We start from the raw sequence: 16,247 nt of genomic DNA, 5'->3' as shown, positions 1-16,247 counted from the left end.
AGGATGACTGTAATGCGATCGCTCCTCGCAAGCTCTTAGTATTAACTGCCAAAGTCATAAAAGAAGTATAATACAAAGACTCAAAATAGTCCGGAAGTCAAGGGCATTGCACACTAGCTCACCCGCAACTACATTCTTCTTCGTAAAAAAGCCGAGTCATTTAATGAATACGATCGCTTCTCGCAGGTTGTTAATGATAACTGTCACAATTCATACCGGAAATAAAATCCAAACACTCAGAATAATTCAGAAGTCAAAGCCACAGCACACTTGCTCTACCGCATTTACATTCTTGTGCGAAATAAAGCCAAGTCATTTAATAATGCGTTCGCTTCTATTGTAAGTTCTTAATGTTAACTGTCACAGTTATACTGGAAATAAATACAAATACTCAAAATAACCCAAAAGTCAAAGTCACAGCATGATAGCTCACCAGCAACTATATTGTGGTGCGAAATAAAACCAAGTAATTTACTTAATGCGGTTACTTCTCTCACAAGTTTTTCATAACTGTCAGAATTCATATGGGAAATAAAATCCAAAGACTCAAAATAATCCAAAAGTCAAAGCCACAACACACTAACTCATTTGTGTGTAATACATAGGAATCATTCAGTTAATGTGATCACTGCTCTCGCAAGATGTAATAGATAACTGTCACAGTTATACTACAAATAAAATATAAAGACTTGAAATAATCCAAAACTCAAAATCACAGCACGCTACCTCACCCGTGACTCATTCTTGTGCATAACAAAAATGGGTCATTCCATTAAAGTGATCGTTTTTCAAAGTTCTTCATTCCAGGAAATGAAATCGAAAGGTTGAAAATAATCCAAAAGCCACAGCACACTTGCTCACCTGAGAGTCATTCTTGTGCGTAATAGATGTGTCAATTAATGCAATCGCTCCTCTTTGCAAGTAATTACTGACAGCCGTCACCTTACACAAAATAAATGATTTAGAACAATTGGAAATAAGACTGGAAATATTCCATAAAATCAGTGAAATTGCAGTAAAACAGTAGAATAGCAGTCATGGGACGAGCAAACGTGCTGTAGCACAAATTCTCAGTGTGAGAGCAGGAGAGAGAGTCCAGCATGGTTCAAAGGACCTAGTGTGAGTTCTGTGTCAAATATACTACATTCACCTAAATGTCCCTGCTAGCCTGGAAATGCTGGACAAAGTGGAGCCCCCGTCCATCCCTGAGGGCTACGCCATGTCGGTGGCCTTCAGTGCCCTGCTGGACCTGGTCCGAGGCATCACCTCCATGATTGAAAGGGAACTGGCCATAGAGGAGGAGGCGGTTGCTGAGTCCAGGGAGGCACAGCCTGACAAAGAGTGGCAGCCATCACCTGGTGAGTCTTCATCTGTGGGCACTGCATGGAGATCCCCATCAGTCTGAATTCAGTTGGTTGCACTACTGTGACCCTCTGTGTCTTGACATAGATTTTTTTTTTTAATGATGGTTATGGTTACTGGTCTTTCTAATGAAAGCCTCGTGTGTCTCAGGAGCTCATCTAGTGTGGGAGGAGATGGTCAGTGCCTGCTGGTGTGGTCTGCTCGCCGCCTTGTCCCTGCTGCTTGATGCCAGGTAGACAAACTTGAGTCTGCTGTCTCATAAATCTGCTGCTATTTTGATATCCACTTTTCACGTAAGGCAGGCACGAATCCCATAGGAGGCATTCCCTTTGTACTCAGAAGCAAAGAATTGAGACACCTTCTATCAAACAGCCCTCTGGGACACTTTGTAGTCGAGTGATGAGGGATTCATGTGCTTTGCAGACAGAGCAGGAGTGCTTCCTTGCCAGGATTGTGCTTGAGTAGTATCCAAATACCTAAACCCTGTTGAACTCTCACAATCGACCGAATTCTAGTCTTCCCAGACGAGTGGAAGCTGTTGTAACTGCAAAAGAAGCAAAAAATAAATAAATAAATATATATATATATATTTCACTTTTCACCCAATACTTTTGTCCAGCACTGATGAGACGGCCACGGAGAACATCCTGAAGGCCGAGCTGACCATGGCCTCGCTGTGCGGCCGACTGGGCCTGGTGACGCCACGTGACGCCTTCATCACGGCCATCTGCAAGGCCTCCCTGCCGCCGCACTATGCACTGACCGTCCTCAGCAGCAACACCACCAACCTGCCCAGCAAAGGTATTGCGTGGCACCCTGAAAGCAAAGACTTTCTGGAAAATTGAATCTTAGACAATTGATGACAATTGAATTGCTTTCTTCAGGCTTCTTATGGCTGAAATGGCCTCATGGTTAGAGGTTACAGAGGCTGGCTGCCACTTAGCATCCTGCGATTTTTGTGGATGCAGCATTCCACATTCATTTGTGAATAAATTTGGACCACCACAAATAGATTTGCTGCTGCCTGTTTGCCCTTGCCCATAAACACATTATAATGGGACTGGCTGTGAAGGAATCTTGTCGTTCCAACGCGCATCACACCTCATGTGCACCTGGTCTGCCAGGGAATAAGATGATGTTGCAGAAGGGACTGATGTTGCCAACTTGTTGTTTCGCGAGTATTCAGACCACTGTAGGTTCCGTTTTCTCCAATAAATGACCAGCGACAAATGTAGCGGTTTTTGCTGGTCTAATTGGACATGTTTGGAGACATGAAACCACATCTCGCTCTTCTTAACGAGCAGCGGGTGCTGCATCTAAAAACAGACACAGCCGGCGCCGTCTTCTTTGTGACATAAAAAACACAAAAAGAAGCGACAGAATTAATTGTATTTATATCTTTTGTATGCTTTTATGCTCACTTTTTGTCTCCTTCAGCCTCCATACAAATCACATGCACATGCGTTAGGGATATTTATGCAAATGAGTCCTGTGGGAAACACTGGGACGGGGAGGTTGATATATGATGTGTGTCTTTCTCTAATATTTTCCCACAAAGAGGCCTCTGGTGGTCTTGTGTTGATAAATGAAGTGTTATCTTGGCGATGCGCAAGCTGTTCAGCCGAGTTTAACATGTAAACTGTTGCCGTTTTCTCTCTCCCCAGTGCTCGCCTCTTATTGCGGCGATCCATAACGTAACGCGGTGACTTCTAATTAAGAACGCCAAGGAGAGCATGCCCGAGGACATGCACATACAGCGTCTCTCATGAGGACCCCTGAGACGTGTACACTATTTGCATATTAGCTTGTACAGATAAAGCAGGCTAATTGGGTCGCGCAGGATTCTTAATTTGGAGTTGATTAAGACAGCTTCTCCAGCACACTTTGAGCGTTTGGATACGAGACTAAATCCCACTTGTATATGTTTTTTTTTTCCCCCCAACAGCGTACTCGATCCAGGGCCAGAGTGTGCAGATCATCAGCCCCTCCAGCGAGTCTCATCAGCAGGTGGTGGCTGTCGGGCAGCCACTCAGTGCCCAACCACAAGGAACAGTTGTGGTAAGTACATGAACGCTGTTAGTGCACAACAGACAATACTAGACTACTATTAAGTAGTCAGTGTACAGCTTGTACAGTATAGCAGTGTAGAGTTACTGTCAACACACAGCCGCCGTTGTTTAAATAACTGGCAACACAAGTGAGTAGCAAGATCAGTGTGTCTTGCCGACAGTCAAACATGGTGGTCGTAGCTTCATTGGGCTGCATGAGTGCTGCCAGCATAGGGTGGGCTGTGGTTCATTTAGGGAAACAATGAATTCCAACATGTACTATGATATTATGAAGCAGAGCAGTATGTATTCCCTTGGGAAACATTTTTTCAACATGACAAGGAACACAGACACACTTCCAAGATGACAAGTGTCTTGTTGAGGAAGGAATCTATCCCCTGTGGAGCATCCTTAAGAGGAAGGTGGAGGATTGCAAGGTGTTTAACATCCACCAGCTACACCAGTGATGTCATCATGGATGAGTGGAAGCGTATTCAAGTAACAACCTGTGCAGCGCTGCTCATTTCCATGCCAAGAGGATGAAGGCTGCGCTAGGCAACAATGGAGCTCACAATCAATATTCACAAAAAGGACACAGTGACACGGTTACTGTGAGGTGTACTCACTTTTTTTCGCCAGCTGTTTTGACAATGGCTGTGTGTTGACTTGTATACTGTAATGTAAGCTGTACACTGACTACTCTAAGTATATCCAAGTTTACACTGAAGATATTATCAAATGGTTGCTGCACATTGCTCTAAAATCGTACTGTTCCTCTCTGTCTGTCCCAAGCTGACAGCCAAGAACATTCAGTGCATGCGAACCCTGTTGAACCTGGCCCACTGCCACGGTGCCGTGCTGGGCACCTCCTGGCAGTTGGTACTGGCCACACTGCAGGTACAACCACCAACTGGTCTGGCACACATGTTCAAAACAACCCGAGCACCATCTTTACTACTCGTTGTACTATTCTATGTACGTTATTGTTGGTTGTGTCTCTCGCAGCACTTAGTGTGGATCTTGGGACTCAAGCCAGGAGTGGGTGGTGCCCTCAAACCCGGTAGAGCTGTGGAGGGACCCAGTACGGTGCGTTTGCCTAAAAAGCATGCCTTGCCTAATATACAAAGTGTTTACTGACTTTGTCTCGATCTGTAAATAGGTACTGACCACAGCCGTGATGACTGACTTGCCTGTCATCTCCAACATTCTCTCCAGGCTATTTGAGAGTTCCCAGTGAGGACACGTTTTATTCCTAATGCAGAATCTAGCAATAACATTTGTGCAGCAAACATTATCAGTTGGTCATGGTGCTATTGTATTTCTTATAGTGGATCCAATGTCATATTGTTTGATGTTAGGTACCTGGATGATGTTTCTCTTCATCATTTGATCAACGCCCTGTGTTCTCTCTCCTTGGAGGCAATGGAAATGGCCTATGGGAACAACAAGGTGAATATTTTCCTTTTGTTTCTTAAAGGTCCATTATTATTATATTTTTCAGAAATTTTAGATATGTTTCAGAGGTCTCGCAATAGTGTGTTTGCACAAATCCAAGCCTTGATGGAATTTTAGACAATTTCAATATGACAGATGCCATATATCACATGCAACAGCGTAACAAAGAATGAGACAAGAAGACACAAATGCTAGTATTTTAACAGCAACATCATGCTAGGTTAACCAGTTTGCCAAAGAAAAACAAAATGATCAAACTTACAGCACTCTCTGTGCTGACAAATAGTGCGCCAGACTTTGAGATGTGTAGCAAAGCCTGATTTGTATATGTCCATCAACAAAGGGTGGGTATATACGTGGGCCAGGCTTGTCTTAACTTAGGGTGGGCCAGAGTTGGTATCATGTCCATGAGGAAAGATGTTTTTTTTCTTTGTGACTTCATGAAAAGCCATGACTTCAAAAGCGAGCATTTGAGTGCTCCTTCATGCTAGGTTAGCCTGTTCGCTGAAGAAACCCAAAATGCTTAAACTTAAAGCTCCCATGCCGGTAGCTGACTAACGGATAGTTGGTGAAGCTTCAGGGTGCAGTTTAAGGTGTGTAGTGATGCCTTTTTTGTTTCAGTTTTTTTTCCCCCAAATCTACCCTTCCTCAAAGGAAAACTGCACTTTTTTGGGAATTTTGCCCATCATCCACAATCCTTATGTGAAACATGACCACACATGTCTTTCTCTTTTCTGCACATTCTAAAGATGTAAAAACAGCTACCATGTGGGAGCTAAGAGTACATGCAATGGGACACACCTATTTTGACTATTACTGTAAGCCCTAAAAAAAAAAAAACCTTCCAAAAAACGCCAATAATGTTCTATTGACATAATTGACCTGTGTATATACACCAAGCTATAGCGACTTTATTGTAGCCACTAACACGAGGTGTAGTGGCGCAGCACCTCACGCCACTACCGAGAGGTAAGGGGCCCACTCCAAAGCAACGCGATAGGACACTGATCTTTACTGACTAAGAAACAAGAACAGGCATATGAACAACTACAAATAAACACCCAAACTATCTGTAAAGCCTTAGCCCACATATCATGTGCTATGTGCTCCATGTATCACAATCAATATCATGCTGACCTACTCCATGGGCAGTTGTCTGTCTGGTCCAGCTGGCCTGGGGTGTCTTAACCAATTTATTTTAAGTTTCTATCACTGCAGAGTTTGTTAGTGCTAACAATTCTTGGTTTGTTGTGGTACAGTCTCCTGGAGCAATGTCCTCCTCGCCATACACATGAAGCCTTTAAGTGTCGATGGTAACTGTAGGAGCCTAAATACTCTTTAAGTTTATTGATATTAGGCTAAAAGGCGATTTGGGTTTATTCAGCTAAAAATTGGCTATTTACATTATTTACAAGTGAAATGTTGATAGTTCGAATATACAGTAAGTTAAAGGTTAATTCATTGTACTTTGTGTGTGGATAGTTTAAGGTGTACTACTTCATTTAGCATTCTAATATTGAAGAAATGTTTGACTTTCCTATGTAATGTATGTACATCTTTAATTGCTTTGACCCGGAAGTATCTATAAGGTGATGTAACCTGGAAGGGCAATTATTAGGTGTAGTGGAACAGAGCCACACAGTTTTTTGACCTCTCTCGCTCTCTCTCTCTGTGTTCTCTCTCTTTATCTCGCTCTCATTATCTTTTTATTGTCTTTAGAAACTCTCGTTTTGTATTTTTGTCACTATAGAATGTTTGTTTTGCAAGTAAAGTGAACCAAACGAAGAGGAGTTTTCTGGAGTGTTTTTTTTTTGCATGCTGCTGTGAGCAGAGGAGCACAAGGGAAGAATTGGGAGCGTCAAGCTAAGGCTTCGTAACTAGGAACCTACAGTAACACTGTATGCCACTCAGTGCAGCAGAAACACTCCATTTCTGTCGGCATGGCTTGGGAAGCGCCACATTTACACCACCAAGTCATGCCGGTATAATGACTTGCCCCCCATCTGCTACAAAGTTTTCACTCTCTCTTCTTGCTGGCTCCGCTTCTAAAACCTGTAGCTCATCCTCCGTATATTCAGCCTCAAAAAGATAAGGTTCTGGTTCCTCATTTGTCTGTCGGTGGCGCCTCTCAAGAAGTCTGCCATGATTAGCAGTTGCAAACAGACATGTGCTTTCTATGTTGCTGTTGTTTGCTTGAAATGGCGTTAGTTCCTATCAGTGGGCTCTGTGAAATCAATGCGCCCAGTAAAGAAGTTCCAGTAATGTTTAAAATGATCAAAATACTGTAGTATTTTTTTAAGTATTACATATTATCATGAATGTACCTATATAAAATGATAAAAAAAATTTAGAGGGCTTTATAGTTGAAATAGGTGTGTCCTATGACGTATATTGTTAGCTCCCTCATGTTAACTGTTTTTCTCTTTAGAATGGACAGATAAGGGAAAGACATAAGTATCCTTTGGTGTCCTGTTCATTTGCCGTAACTTCAAAAGCGGGCGTGCTAACACTAGGTTCACATTTTAATAGCAGTATTTTGCAAGGCTGACTTATTTGCCGCCAAAAAAGAAACAACCAAACAATCAAAGTTGCAGCACTATCTGTGCTGATAGTGCTCCAGGCTTTCTTTGAGATGTGTAGCAAAGCCTTTATGTCTTCCAACAAGTGGTGGGTGGGCTCATCTAGCTGAGGGCGGGTCAGTGTAGAAGGGGGTTTGTCCTTCATTAGGTCTCTTCTCTCAAAGGCAGGGGAAACAAATGAAGAAGATAATAGATTTGTTTCACATTTGGTGCTTATGAACAGGTTTTAGGGATATCCATATTTAAATGTGTCATCTCCAGGAGCCATCCCTGTTTGCTGTGGCCAAGCTGCTCGAGACGGGCCTGGTCAACATGGACCGTATAGAGATCCTGTGGAGACCTCTGACTGGACACTTACTGGAGGTAACGTCTGCCTTTCCTGCTTATAAATGCACACACTAAGAAATATTTCAACATTAAACGCTGATATTATGAGCAGCTGAAAGAGGATTTTCTCTTAAGAAAAGTTCAAATGTTTTCTTCACATTTTTCTTTCTCTATCTCCCCACTCTTCTTTCTTCCTGTCTGTTTTGCAGAAGGTAAGCGATGATACTTTCATCCAAAAATATTTGGCTTTATTCAATCTTTGTCTCCCCCGCCCTCTTGTCCGCAATCTGCTCCTCCCTCCATCTCAACGTGTCGGAGTTAAGAGGCTGCCGAGTCATGATGTTGTTCTCCATCAGTCTTTTAACTTTCATGTTGGCAGTGTGAGGTTTTGATTGTCTGCGGGCTTCACGCGCACCAGGGGTGTACAAATGATTTCCACCGAGCGCCGCATACTGAAAAATCCAAGGCAAAAAAAAAAAAGACAAAGCTTTGTGTTACGATTCGTTTTTTGTATTAACATTTTTACTTTTTTGGTATTTTTCCCCATATTTACGGTTATTTATTTCTGCATAGTTCTCTCATAAAAAATTTACTGAAACAGGCCCACATGTCGCCCGTGTGGCACTTTGGACACCCCTGATATGCACACATTTTTAAAATCCCACAAGGTTTAGAGATGAAATTGCTAGCTTCAAGTTATGCTATGAAGTAGCCATGTTAATCTGTACATGTATGGAGAGTATTATGCAAGCATTTTTACCATATTGTTTATTTTTTGATGTGATGGAAAAAAAGAGAATGTGTCACGTCCACTGCCACAAGGGTATTCTTAAATGAAGTACGACAAAGTATCAGTTCACACCAGTCATTCCACTTTAAAGCATATTTGCAAGCTGTAAAGTAGCGTACATGTCAAAGCTTCAGATGGCACTGTAACCTTTGTCTTTAAGGCAATTTTACCTAGCAAAAGGGCAATCATTCCATCTGCATGTGGACAAAGAGTCAAAATGTATACCGTAATTTCTCGTGTATACACCGCTACTGTTTTCTTAAACTTTGAACCCTTTGTCTTATACAACGGTGCCGCTAATTTATGGCTAAATTCTAATCTCGCGACATCACCTTTGTTTCAGAACTACTGCTAATTGTTTAAATACTGTGCTGCTTGCACGTCAGTGAGGAAACGGTAGCTCTGCATTGCGTCTGGGCAGAGCATTCATTGGTGCCTGCCGGGGCGCTGCAATAATGTCAGCCAGTCAATAACGGCAGAGGCAGCAATGCAGCACCATCCATCTATCCATCTAGTTTCTATGCTACTTGTCCGCCAATGAAATGTTTGCTCAGATGCATTGCATTTTGGGAAAACTTAAAAATATATGTATTTTTTATTTTATACTCATATCGGTACTTTATCAGTTTTAAAGCATTTGCCTGATGTGTCTCTTTCAGTTGTACTGGATATTTTTAATAGAATTTGGAGAACGGGTGTTTTTCCCGTTTCTTGGCGGGAGGCTATCATTATTCCAATCCCAAAGCCTGGAAAAGATGCATCAAAACCAACAAATTATGGGCCTATCTCTTTGAGGAGCTGCTTCTGCAAGACAATGGAGAGAATGATCAATACTCGGTTGGTTTGGTTTTTAGAAAGGGAAAGATTTATAACTAAATATCAGAGTGGCTTTCGACAAAATCAAAGTACTGTTGATCAGCTTATTCGACTAGAGACTTTTATTCGTAATGGCACTATTCGAGGTCATCATGTGGTGTCTGTCTTCTTTGATCTTGAGAAGGCATATGACACCACCTGGAAGTATGGTATTCTGAGAGGTCTCCATAATGTTGGGTTAAGAGGCAGACTGCCGAATTTCATTAAAAACTTCCTTTGTAATCGAGTGTTCTGACGTCGCCTTGGATCGAGCCTCTCAAAATTATACAATCAAGAAATGGGAGTTCCTCAGGGTAGCATACTTTCTGTTACTTTGTTTTTGTTAAAGATAATTTATTTAGGTTCGACAGATCATTGTTTGTGGACGACTTTTCTTGCTCTTCGGAGAATATGCCGACCATAGACACAACTTTACAGAACTGCCTAAATAGAATCGAAAAGTGGGCTGATGAAAATGGTTTTCGCTTCTCAAGAACAAAGACGGTATGCATTCACTTCTGCAATAAAAGGTCTTTACATCCTGACCCAGAAGTTAAAATAAATGGTTCTGTCATCCTGGTTACCCAACAAACAAAATATCTTGGCCTGGTATTTGATAACAAGCTAACCTTTAAGGCTCATATTGATCATGTGAGGCAAAAATGCCATAAAGCCTTAAACCTTTTAAAGGTAGTATCTAAAATGGATCGGGGTGCGGATTGCACCGTCCTGCTACGTCTCTATAGGTCTTTAGTCAGATCAAAACTTGATTATGGCTGTGCAGTTTATAGCTCTGCTCGAAAGTCCTACCTTGAGAAATTAAAACCAATACAAAATCAAGGACTTAGAATTTTGCCTTGGAGCTTTTCGTACTTCTCCTATGGAAAACTTGTATGTGGAGGCAAATGAGCCTCCTCTGTATTTAAGATATCAAAAACTATCTCTTAACTATGCAACCAAATTAAAGAAAAACCCATTAAATCCAACGTATGAAAATACCTTCAGACCACAATATGGGGGTTTTTATAACCTTAAACCATCTTCCATCAAACCGTTTGGCTTTCGTGTTCGAGAAGCTCTAATGCAAGTTCTTGGTACCACTGATATTTCTCCATTCTTAGTACCCAATATTTCTCCTTGGGTGATCAGCGAACCTTTAATTGACTTGACATTAACAACATTCAAAAAGGGCGTTTACAAGTGACCTGGTCTATCTGGATAGATTCTGAGAAATAAGACGGAAATATAGGAACTACCATGCTATCTATACAGATGGATCAAAAGATCACAATAAAGTAGGATCAGCCTGTATTGGTGGCACAATAAAAGAACAGGTGAGATTGCCAGGCAGTGCTTCCATATTCCATATACAAAGCCACAGTTGTTGGCTTTGAAAATGGCTTTGAAAATGGCTTTGGGTATAATACAAAACACTGATGGAAAACAATTAGTTATTTTCACAGACTCTCTGTCTAGTCTAATGGCTTTACAATGTAGAGATCTTAAACATCCCTATATTGTACAGTTTCTAGAATCATTATACAAAGTCGGTGTATTGTCTAAACTGGTAGTTTTTGTTTGGATACCGAGCCATATAAGTATCAAAGGGAATGAAAAAGCTGATGTTAGCAAAAGAGGCACTTAATATGGCTGTAACAGAAATGAAGATACCCTATACAGACCTAAAACCAAAGATTAATGCCTACATAAAAATGAAGTGGCAAGCGTCATGGGATTTAAATCCCGGTAATAAACTCTACCAACATCAGCCTATAATCGAACCACATACTACAATCCCGTAAGCTGAGCGACAGGAAGACGTTGTGCTAACTCGTATTCGAATTGGTCATTCACGCTTATCACACTCCTATTTACTTGCAGCAGAAAATCCTCCCTGTTGTATATCATGTAATTATACACTCTCAATTAAACATACTCTTCTTGAATGCATTGAGTTTGCTCATATTCCTGATCTGAAAACGTTGTTCAGCGAAGTTTCACGATCATGCATCATAGATGAGAATAATCTTTTTATTAGGTTTTAGATAATGGAAACAGGCCCTTTGGCAGGCCATTTTATTCAGTATCTAGTCTTACAGAGGAGACTTTAAGCCGTCGGTCCCGTATAAAGAAAAGTCACACCATTTGCACGTTAAAAAACCTGCTTCTCTGTTCGAAAAGAGTAGGGAATTTTTCCCGGAAAAGTAAATCACATTTTCTATCTTACAAGCTCTACTTCCTCATTAAATTGATAGATTACACTCCTGAGAAACAAGTTTTGTCATTAATAACTTCACACATTAAGGTCCAGACACTTACATGACACTTTGTGTTGATAGTGTCGTTAAACTTTAATCAATCAATCAATCAATCAATCAATCATATCGGTACTTGTTTGTATATTTATTAGGTCTGACTTTTGAGCCTCATACACCGGAATTTACGGTAATTACATGTTTTTAAGGCCGTGTGCGTGGACGTGGCATCATTCTTCTGCTTAGCTTGGCATCTCCATGTGTGTCTATATAAATATGTGATTACACTTGTATGTCGCAACGCATCCTTCTATGTTGTCACATGTTTTATTTAATACACACACACACACACACACACACACACAGAAATCTGATGCAGCTTAAAAGAAGGGCACACCAATCTGCCCCACACTTTTACAAACGTTTCCTTTCTTGCTGTCCATTCTGGTGTTAGCATTTGTGCGTATGTGTGATGTGACCTGCAGGTCTGCCAGCATCCCAACTCCAGGATGAGGGAGTGGGGGGCTGAGGCGCTAACGGCCCTCATCAAAGCCGGCCTGGACTACAAGCATGAGCCGCCGCTTAGCCAAAATCAGGTACTCAAAAGTCTGTATTATTGATGGCACTGGGTATCATTGTCGGCCTCCTACTAAAGGTTTCCGTCCATCTGTATCAATGCATAATCACTATCCGTTTGTGTTCCATTCTATTTAGCTTACTACAATTATATACTGCTATAGTTAGCTCAATGCTACATCTCATTGCATGTAAAATTAGGACATATGGGTTGTTTATGAAGGTTAATTTGTTTCTTTCACATTGAAGATTTTTTTACAACTCAGAATTTATGGAGCAGAATTTTTTGCGTTTCAGTTTTGAGAACTGAATTTTTTTTATATCAAATTAAGTGGAACATTGTATTTAAATTAAAAATTCATATACCTAAGCAAAGTGTGTGTAATTTAAAATTTGGTTTGTTAAATTCTGGTGTTTTAAAGTTCTATTTATAAAAATTCAGAAAACAAAAAAAAAATTCAAAACTTTTCTACAAATTTCAATATTTAAAAACTGAAACACTTCTGGGTTTTGTGAGACCCATATCATGTGATTTTGCGTTTTTATAGCTGAGTGGCTGGCTCTGAGACACAATCGATTGATTTTGTCCTAATTTCCAGGAGGTGTATAGAAACTGTATTTATTACAGACCATCACACTACCACCAGCATATTTTACTTTTGGTATGATATTCTTTTTCTGAAATGCGGTGTTACTTTTACACCAGATGTAATGGGACACACACTTTCCAGAAAGTTCAACTTTTGTCTCGTCAGACCACAGAGTATTTATTTGCAATTCATTTTTATAAACTGATTTTTTATCAACACATTTTTAAAAACTGTATTTTAGCAAACAGAATTTTTATAGTCGGTATTTTAATAAACTGAATTTCAAAACACATGCATCTTGCTTACAAATTTTCACTCAATGAAATTTTCAACATAAAATAATGTAAAAAAAAATAAAATAAATAACTTCACAAAATTCCAATGCAAAAAATGGAATTGCATAAATTCATAGTGTAAAAAAAGCTTTGGTAATAAAGAAACAAATTAACTTTCATAGTTCTCGTCAAAATGCTTTGGAATTCGTGCTAGCATGCAAGTAATACAAATAACTGCAAAGGTTCATAATCATTAGTCAAATGGCCAATGACTAATGAACAATTAGCTGCTAAGTCACACCTGTTTTGCGTGAAGGCAGCCATGTTTTTCAACCAATCTCGCTTAAATTTTACACACGTGCTTGTCAGTGTGTACCAAATTTCTTGGTGAACTAAACACATTAAAGTTGCACAAGGCTACTAATGGGGCTAATAACAGCAACGCCATGTTGTTGTATTTGTCAGAAAAATAATAGCACAGGCAACACAGTATTGGTGCATGATTTGACAAATGTTCACTCTTTTGTGTACATCATCTCAGGAGTAGAAACATTAGGACACCCCGTGTGTGTGTAGTGTAAGGGTAGGAGACACTGAATATACAGCTATACAACTACAAAAACCTCAGAAAAATGATTTCTTCAGCCACGTATTATTATTCTTTTTTTGAAGCGGCTGCAGCTTCTGCTGCTAAACCCCCTGAAGGAGTTGTCCAACGTGCTGCACGCAGACATCCGGCAGAAGCAGCTGGAGAGCGTCCTGCAGATCCTCCAGAGCCAGGGGGACAGCCTGGGCCCCGGCTGGCCCCTCGTCTTGGGCGTCATAGGAGCCATCCGCAATGATCAAGGGTAAGAGTGCACGGGATAAGGTATTTGCATCTTTGTGAGGAGCACCTTGACAAACGTTCAATCTGAACTGTGTCCCGGGTGTGTTCTCCCACAGTGAGTCTTTGATCCGAACAGCCTTCCAGTGCCTGCAGTTGGTGGTGACCGACTTCCTCCCCACCATGCCTTGCACGTGCCTCCAGATTGTAGTGGATGTAGCTGGAAGTTTCGGGCTACAGAACCAGGAGCTCAATATCAGCCTCACCTCTATCGGCCTTCTGGTACACACCCATATTTCTTTATTCCTTTCTACTTAAAGGTAGAGCTTTATTTTAAAATGTGTAGCAAAGCCTCTTTTTTTTTTTTAAATAAAGTCCTTCTTCAAATAGTGGACTGATACACAAGGCGGGCTCATTTAACTAGGGGTGGGTCAAAGGTGGTATCATGTCCATGAGGAAGGAGTTTTTTCCCTTTATGAACTCAAACAAGTGAGGGAGATGATTCAGATGTTTTATGTTTCTCACACTGGTAGGGGCACATACTATTGAACATCATTAAAAACTCACTATTGAATAATAGGGGATCTTTAATTGCGCTACTGACAATTTATGGATGACAGGACATTATGAACGTCTTATTAGTTTGCGCTCTGCAGCTTACTCGGGGATAGTTGGCAGAGCTTTATTCCAAGATGTCTTGTGAAATTTTTTTTTTAATGTTCTTCAAGTATTGGACAGGGCAGGTTCATCTTGCTTGAGGCAGCTCTGAGGTGGTATCACAAAGCAAACAACGGAGGGAGGTGATGTTGTTATTTGATGTTTCTCATTTATTAGTGTTAGAACGTCATTAAAAAGTCACTTCTGCCTAATAGGGGACCTTTAAAGCACTTTTATAGATGACAGGCCATTATGAACATCATATTAGTGTGCACTCTGTAGTTGACAGTTGGATAGTTGGCTTAGCTTTATTTTAAGATTTGTAGCGAAGCCTTCCGTGTCCTCCGAGTAGTGGACACAGGATACACAGGACGGGCTCAACTAGCTTGGTGCTGGTCCGAGGCGGTATCATGTCCATCACAAAGGTTTTTCCAAGATGTCATGCACTTTGCAAATGCACTTTTATAGATGACAGGACATTATTAACATATAATAATCATATATGTTTGTGCGTGTCAGATGTGGACAACAGTCTTGACATACACCTCTTAATCATTTATTTTCCCCTCACAGTGGAACATCTCAGACTACTTCTTCCAAAGGGGTGATGCCATCACAAACGAGTTGGAGAGGGAGGAGGAGGCCCAGCAGAAGCAGGCCCGGGAGAGAGGAGAGACCCTGAACAGGCCCTTCCACCCGGCCCCTCCCTTCGACTGCCTGTGGTTGTGCCTGTACGCCAAGCTAGGCGAGCTGTGTGTGGATCCAAGGCCCGCTGTGCGTAAAAGTGCCGGACAGACGTTGTTTTCCACCATCGCCGCGCATGGGACTTTGCTGCAGCAGCCAACGTGGCATATTGTGGTCTGGAAGGTAGCGTACCAACACTGATGTCATTTTCACGTACCAAAAGAGTTTAAATATACAAGTCTTTTTAATGTCCGTGTCACCACCAGGTGTTGTTCCACTTGCTGGACTGTGTGAGGAAGTCGTCCACCACGGCGGACAAAGAGAAGATCGAGTCTGGCGGAGGCAACATCCTCATCCACCACTCTCGTGACACAGCGGAGAAACAGTGGGCGGAGACCTGGGTGCTGACTCTCGCTGGGGTGGCGCGCATTTTCAACACAAGGCGCTACTTCCTCCAACAATTAGGTGAGTCGAGGGAAATTCATTCACCGAAAAATGGCTGAGACAGAGGCCGACTTTTTTCATAAATATATTACTGAATCCTTGCTCTTTTATGGTAGAATACGGTCTATTATTGGTCACAAAAGGTGCATATGTAAGCAAATGTTATGTATTTTGTCCTAAATTAAGTAAAATACAAATTTAAGGCATTCAGAAGACTCATTTAATAACATTGTGATGATGTGTAGTTTTGTACACTGGACACAAGGTGTAAATAATATTACATTGATGAGACAATAGCCCCTGCAGGAAGTCGTGTCCAGAACAGGATGTTAAAAAAAGAACAACAACAAAGAACGCTCCCAATGCTAACGTGTGAGTCGATATGTTTTATTTATGTCATACTGTATATGACTTATTTTCTCTTATTATGTCAACTATGCTGGGTAATAGGAGTGTAAAGGTGACTATTTTGGGTGGTATTTTATGTCTGCAGAGTCCTAATAATGTTACAAAAACAAATTTAGAAG

At 41.1% G+C, this 16,247-nt stretch overlaps 1 protein-coding gene across 3 annotated transcripts in view; it reads left to right on the top strand.

Annotated features, from left to right (window-relative positions):
• mon2 (MON2 homolog, regulator of endosome-to-Golgi trafficking) overlaps positions 1–16,247 on the top strand; it is a 58,524-nt gene that overhangs the window by 19,390 nt on the left and 22,887 nt on the right. For all 3 annotated transcript variants that reach the window (XR_008570514.1, XR_008570513.1, XM_054777515.1), the window contains exons 12-25: positions 1,168–1,358; positions 1,513–1,594; positions 1,982–2,163; positions 3,308–3,420; positions 4,203–4,307; positions 4,416–4,496; positions 4,570–4,643; positions 4,769–4,859; positions 7,706–7,807; positions 12,157–12,267; positions 13,785–13,960; positions 14,055–14,217; positions 15,166–15,459; positions 15,543–15,741. Coding sequence is in view for 1 of the 3 variants with exons in the window: in XM_054777515.1 (XP_054633490.1) it covers positions 1,168–1,358; positions 1,513–1,594; positions 1,982–2,163; positions 3,308–3,420; positions 4,203–4,307; positions 4,416–4,496; positions 4,570–4,643; positions 4,769–4,859; positions 7,706–7,807; positions 12,157–12,267; positions 13,785–13,960; positions 14,055–14,217; positions 15,166–15,459; positions 15,543–15,741 (1,964 nt within the window). In the remaining 2 variants the exon portion in view is untranslated. The remainder of the gene's footprint in view (positions 1–1,167; positions 1,359–1,512; positions 1,595–1,981; positions 2,164–3,307; positions 3,421–4,202; positions 4,308–4,415; positions 4,497–4,569; positions 4,644–4,768; positions 4,860–7,705; positions 7,808–12,156; positions 12,268–13,784; positions 13,961–14,054; positions 14,218–15,165; positions 15,460–15,542; positions 15,742–16,247) is intronic.

The sequence above is a fragment of the Dunckerocampus dactyliophorus genome, chromosome 5 (assembly GCF_027744805.1).
Source record: "Dunckerocampus dactyliophorus isolate RoL2022-P2 chromosome 5, RoL_Ddac_1.1, whole genome shotgun sequence".
NCBI lineage: Eukaryota > Metazoa > Chordata > Actinopteri > Syngnathiformes > Syngnathidae > Dunckerocampus > Dunckerocampus dactyliophorus.
This window is presented reverse-complemented; position numbering and strand designations above follow the sequence as displayed.